At 35.5% G+C, this 6,928-nt stretch overlaps 1 protein-coding gene across 1 annotated transcript; it reads left to right on the top strand.

The window, feature by feature from the left end:
• LOC104742774 (myrosinase 4-like) lies at window positions 1,020-3,926 on the top strand. Its single transcript, XM_010463819.1, has 13 exons — window positions 1,020-1,239; window positions 1,319-1,379; window positions 1,534-1,592; window positions 1,690-1,765; window positions 1,863-1,940; window positions 2,025-2,112; window positions 2,198-2,441; window positions 2,555-2,673; window positions 2,778-2,989; window positions 3,067-3,098; window positions 3,171-3,267; window positions 3,363-3,471; window positions 3,565-3,926. The coding sequence occupies exons 1-13, from the start codon at window positions 1,051-1,053 to the stop codon at window positions 3,731-3,733; spliced, it is 1,533 nt and encodes a 510-aa protein (XP_010462121.1). The 5' UTR covers window positions 1,020-1,050; the 3' UTR covers window positions 3,734-3,926.

Genomic DNA, 6,928 nt, shown 5'->3' on the forward strand with positions numbered 1-6,928 from the left:
AAGAGATATAACATTACTGAAAGATGAACAATCCTTTTTACAGGGTCGATTCTTTAAAAAATAAACCCTTACTATCTTTACATTTTTGTTATATAAAAAATCATATTGGCCTTTTTGCTCCTAATTCTATGTGCCTGGCGGTCGAACTGCTGGCCCTTATATTTAAGCCGCTTCTTGTGCCATAGGATTTTAAAGAAATGATTTGTTTCAAGATCTAAGAAGAGTTATGTTTAGGTTTTCAAAAACTTTGTTATCTAGATATGGATTTACTCACACAAAATTTTACAAATATTTTTAGATTTACTCTTTTAATCAAAATATCAATTATGAAAACAAAGACAATTTTTCATAATCTTCTTCATATTATTTGTTATTATGACACAAAATCTAAAATTATCTTTATTCTTCCCTCCACCAGAATTTCATGTTTTACAACAATTTATCGTGAGTATTTAGTTGACGTAACTCGAGGTTGATTATATATTTGTTTCCAGGTGTCAGGTGGTTTTCTATTATTGTAGGTTGATGTGGTTTTTAGAAATACGTTGATTAATATTCGATACTTATCAATGAGACAGACAGGTGACCTGTCACAGGTCATGTTTCGCTTATGGAACGAAGGTTGTTCCTTTCACAAGTAATATAAACAACCATAATGTACGCTAAATGAGAAGGGATACGGAACTTAAACCTCACAGCAAAATTAAAAACTCTTTTTGAACGAATGTGATAACACTGATTGAATTAATATATTGAATATAAATTAGGGTTAAGGAACATATATTCTCACACGCAGACATGTAAAATATGGGTGTCGTAAAACTCAAAGTGTCTAATTTTATTTATTAAGAAAACAAGACAGCGAGGTGGAGAACATGCATGGAGGATCAAATTCAATGCAAAAATGTACGTAACCAGTTTACTTAAATCTCCATGCAAATTCCCATGCACTCAAACCCTTCTATTTAAACCCCTCCAAGTTAATCGTTTAATCATCATCAAAACAAACATAACCAAGCCCATCAACAAAAGCAAATAAAGAAAATAGAAATGTCAATTCCAAAAGCTTACTACTCTTTAGCCATTCTTGCCGTTCTCTTGGTTGTTTCGAGTAGCCAAAAACTCTGCAATCCAGAATGCAAGGCCAAAGAACCCTTCAACTGCGACAAAACTGTTGCATTCAACCGTACTGGATTTCCCAAAAATTTCACTTTTGGTGCCGCTACTTCTGCATACCAGGTATACATATATCTTCGCCGTGATGGCATTTGTCATACCTTTTTTTTTTAACATTATCAAACATAATTGGCTCTACCAGATTGAAGGTGCTGCACATAGAGCACTTAATGGATGGGACTATTTCACTCATAGATATCCAGGTGATCACAAACATCACTTACCGTATTATTTATCAACATGCTGCATGTTACATGCACCTCGATGTATGATAATAAAACGTATAAATATTTAAAAGAGCGATCATTCTCATGATATTTTGGTTTGTTATATATATATATATATATATATATACAGAAAAAGTTCCAGATCGTAGTTCAGGAGATCTTGCTTGTGATTCATATGATCTCTATAAGGTGAGCTAGAGGCTATCAATGACGAATGTGCGTATATTATATTTGTGAAACGTTGTAATTTCAATTTAGTTAACAAATTTCATATAATCTTCAACAGGATGATGTCAAACTGCTGAAAAGAATGAATGTTCAAGCATACCGACTCTCAATAGCGTGGTCAAGGGTCTTACCAAGTAAATATAATATATATAACACATCTTCTTTTTCATCATGTTTTCATCTATTTAAAACATTCAGTGACTCAACTTTGTGATTATTTACTAATATTAGAGGGACGTCTGATTGGGGGAATTGACGAGAATGGGATAACATACTACAACGATCTCATTAACGAATTGAAAGCAAATGGTAATTTTAAAAATTCAAGTAACTAAATTATACACATTTTATTATATTTTGGATTAAAAAAAAAATTAACTTGCGTTAATACAGGCATAGAACCATATGTGACTATATTTCACTGGGATGTTCCCCAGACTTTGGAAGACGAATATGGAGGCTTCTTAAGCCCACGTATAGTGTAAGTGCACGAACGGATTTTTATTCTATACTTCGCTTCTATCTATATATGACTTAATATTTATTATTGTATGATACATGAATAGGGAGGACTACAAAAACTACGCGGAGCTTCTATTCCAAAGATTCGGAGACAGAGTCAAATATTGGATCACTTTAAATCAGCCTTTCTCTCTCGCAACCAAAGGTTATGGAGATGGATCGTATCCACCGGGACGGTGCACTGGCTGTGAATTTGGAGGAGATTCAGAAACTGAACCTTATATAGTTGCGCATAACCAACTTCTAGCTCATGCGGAAGCTGTATCTTTATACCGCAAAAGATATCAGGTTACAGTATTTTATATACATTGTAAACATCTCATATATAATTTATTTTAGGCATAGGTTTTATAATTATATGTGGTGTATTTGTGGTCCGTAATCTAAACATATTTATGCAGAAAGTTCAAGGTGGTAAGATAGGTACAACCTTGATCGGGAGATGGTTTGTCCCACTAAACGAAAGTAGCAATCTCGACAAGGCTGCTGCAAAACGAGCATTCGATTTTTTCGTTGGATGGTATATATATGTTCAATTAAATGATTCCCAATTAAAACTCTCTCACACACACATATAGAAAGGTTAATTTGTTTTTGTATCAATTTTTTCTTACATATATGAAGGTTCATGGATCCATTGGTGTACGGTGAATATCCAAAGATAATGAGAGAGATGGTAGGAGATAGATTGCCAGAATTCACACCTCAAGAATCAGCTTTAGTTAAAGGATCACTTGATTTTCTAGGGTTGAACTATTACGTTACACAATATGCAACCGACGCACCTCCTTCGACAGAACCTAGCGCCATAACCGATCCACGAGTTACTCTTGGATGTATGTATAACAATTTTTTGTATTTTTTGTTTTTTAGATTAATTATCTAAACACATTATTCGTTTAACTGGTTTCAGTTTATCGCAATGGAGTCCCTATTGGTGTTGTGGTAAGTATCTGACTTTAAAATCGTTTTCATATTCAAAAGATTACAACGTTGATTTGAATCTTTCCTCTATAGGCTCCTAGCTTCGTCTATTATCCTCCAGGGTTCCGTCAGATTTTAAACTACATCAAAGACAACTACAAAAATCCACTCACCTACATCACCGAAAACGGTATGAGCATACCATTTCATGCTTCATACACTCAAATAGATTTTAGTGAAAAATCTATATAATGTATTTATGATTAATCTTATGTTAAATTTCAGGAGTTGCTGATCTTGATCTTGGAAACGTAACGCTTGCAACTGCTCTTGCCGATAATGGACGAATTCAGAACCATTGCAGCCATCTTTCTTGTCTCAAATGCGCCATGGAGTAAGTTATAATTCGTCTTTAATATGATATATACTTTCTTTAGAGAATTATAAATGTTAATACATTAAAACTATTCTTTTAAATATATTACAGGGATGGATGCAACGTAGCAGGATATTTTGCATGGTCATTGATGGACAACTACGAATTCGGAAATGGTTACACTCTCCGGTTTGGTATGAATTGGGTCAACTTCACTAATCCTGCTGATCGCAAAGAAAAAGCTTCGGGAAAATGGTTCTCTAAGTTCATTGCAAAATAATTGAAGCCATAGATACAAATAAATTCCATATTCCAAACCTCGAATGTAATAAAATATTGTACTATATTTATTGTGTATGCTTTTTTACTAGTTAAAATTATGTGTTGTAAGAATAGACCTTAACTATAAGTCCATGTATAAAAAGGTCATGAAAATGTATATGAAGCTTTTTATTGTGCTTGTTCAATACTCTTGCTAAGTATAACATCTCATAAAATATTATTGAGCTACGATATAGTTTGATAACAGTAGCATGCCACCAAAGATATAAATAAGTAACCAAAATTTAGAGCATTGTGAATTAGTTTTAAATTTTCCTAGATCAAGTATATGGTTACAAAAGCAAATCGTTGTGTGTACGGTATTACGTATAACGAGGAGTCTCTCTCTTTGCGACTAATGAGGATTAGTAATAACATTTACTTCTTTTTATGGACCTGAGTCACCAAACTATATTGTTTTTCAAGATGGATAACACTTTCTCGTGGCCTAAAAGTTCTTGTTTGTACGAAATCAATAGCGTCCTAAATGAAAACGTAATTAGCGGAATACTATTGTGTCTATGAAAGACTAATTCATACCCACCGACCGCTATCATTATCACCATTCCAAATTGTATTGTGAAACACTTATAAAACAAACGGTTCTATTCTCTATGACATATAAACAAATAAAACATTTGTCTTGAGAAAAGTGCAGAACAAGACATTTTGCAAGTTGCTGATAGATTTTTTTGTTCAAAAAGGTGTTATCATTCCATTAATTAAAAAATAACATACAAGACATAGATTGTTTAAAGTACGACAGAGGATAAGAAGAACCAAAGCATAAATAAAAATATAAGGATAGATAGAAGTATTTGATGTGAAGAGCTTGAGAGCTATGAACCACATGCTATTAAGCAGCATGGAACATGTGAGGTCAAAGCAAACCGATGCAGACTCCATGAACAAGTCAAAGGAGTAGAAAGCCATTGTCTTGAATCTTCGAAGACTTGGCGAAGATGAGAATGGCAAAACTGAGTTGCCAAAGGGTCGAGCAGGGGAGCTGAGGCTCTGATAACGGTTACTACAGAGGTAGTTGTTGGTCCAAGGATGATAGGGCAGGACTTGAAGAGGTTGTGGTAACCACCCCTCCTTGAAGTGAGGGTTATAATGCCACTAGTCTTCAAGATTATATGCAGGGACTTCAGAAAGTAGTTGGTTTGCGGGTTAAAGATCTTTGAAATTTGGTAAGGTAAAGGTAGAGAGTTGGTGAAGCATCGGTAACCCCCACTCCGTAGAGGTGGGATCATAATTCCAAGCTTCACCAAGCAAACTCCATAAGCGGGATCATCCCTAGGGTAACTGATTAACATGGTTTTCAAAAGACTCCTAAGCCAATCTAGCAACAATGGTGGTTTAAGGTTCAAAAGCAGTCTTCGGACTAAGGAAACCAATAAACTAACCAATGATTGCTTAGGGTGGGAAAGAGTAGAGTTCAGATCAAACTCGTATACAAGCTGGTCTCGACACAAATGATTATCAATCATTCTAGAAAGATCAAGTATTCTGCTACCGAGGTTAACTCGTCTTGACCAAGCAGAAAACATTGATACTAACAGATTTGATCGTGATATAAAGCTATCGAAATGGGGTCGGATTAGGTACCAGTTCAGGGGTGTGCCATAGTTTAATCAAGATAAACTATCTACCAGGCAACTGAGATATGAGTGGAGAGCAAACCTGGGCCAGAGAGGTAACAAACGGGGAAACAGAGAGGCGAAGTTTTGAAATCGTTGTCAAGATCTTCCATGGCCTTGACATCAACACAGAGCTCCCGTCCATCTGCTTCCCAGTAAAACACTTGGGGAGTGGATGTAGATCCGAGGAGTGGAGAGTTGTTGCAGTTGATTGCAGGATGAGCCAGATCGAGGGATAGAGTTCAAGATCCACCGGCTGAGGAAGGGGAGATTGAAGCTGAAGCAGTTTTGGAGCGGAGATTTTAGATCTCATAACTCCGATAGAACCAAAGGATGCAAAGACCAAGCTTAAAAGACAGATGAGACGACAGAGAGGAAGAAACGGTATCCCAGCGACGCTGACCGACGTCGACGCCGCCGGAAGAACTTCGGGGAGTGTGCCAAAGAGAGTTTACGGCTAGGGCAAACTCTGATGTATCTCTTTTTTGCAAGTTGCCGATAGATTAATCGCTCGCGTTTAGACTTATCTATCAAGGTCGTCACACTCCAATGCATCCACGCATATCCATCGTGCACAATTGTATTCCTCGCTAAACCGTTTGTACACTTGTATTGTACATATCCAAATGTACCATATATAGCCATGTGTAAACCTCATCTTAGCAGATCATATACAAAAAGATGAACCCAAAATGATTTTGTGAGTAGTATGTCTCAACCGACCACTATCAGAAACTCACAATGCAAAAGTAAGATTTTTTTTATATATATATCAAAAATTGTATCCTTTATCTTATAAATCACAAGTCACTTGCAAGAATCGACCTTAACTATAGGTCCATGTATAAAAGGTCATGAAAATGTATATGCAGCTTTTTATTGTGCTTGTTCAATACTCTTGCTAAGTATAACATCTCAGAAAATATTATTGAGTAGTGCGATATAGTTTAATATCAGTAGCATGTCACGAAAGATGTAAATAAGTAACCAAAATTTAGAGCATTGTGAATTTGTGAGACGTCTCTTTGTCCTAAAAACAAAATCTCCCAAAGTTTTCCTAGATCAAGTATGTGATTACAAAGGCAAATTAATCGTTTTACCTACGGTATTACGCATAACGCGGAGCTCTTAGCATTATCAAAGAGGGGTTTGAATTAGTTCCGATCGTTGTATAATTTGTGTATGTACGTCTCTTTATCGTAATAAAAAATTATCCCAAATGTTCCGATTAATCTTAATTTTTGTTTGATCAAGTACGTGGTTATACAAAAGCAAATCGTTGTGCCTACGGTATTACGTATAACGAGGAACTTCTCTTTATGCGACTAGTGAGGATTCACATGGTAAATAACATTTACATTTTATGGACCAACGTCACCAAACCTTATTTTCGAGACAGGATAACAGTTTCTCGTACGTGGCCAAAATTTCTTGTTTGAATGTTTGTAAAAAAACAAAATGTTATGATAGCGGAATACTATTTTGTCCGTTGAACACTGATTTGTTCCCCCCCC

This window comes from Camelina sativa, chromosome 14 (genome assembly GCF_000633955.1).
Source record: "Camelina sativa cultivar DH55 chromosome 14, Cs, whole genome shotgun sequence".
In the NCBI taxonomy this organism is placed as follows: Eukaryota; Viridiplantae; Streptophyta; class Magnoliopsida; order Brassicales; family Brassicaceae; genus Camelina; species Camelina sativa.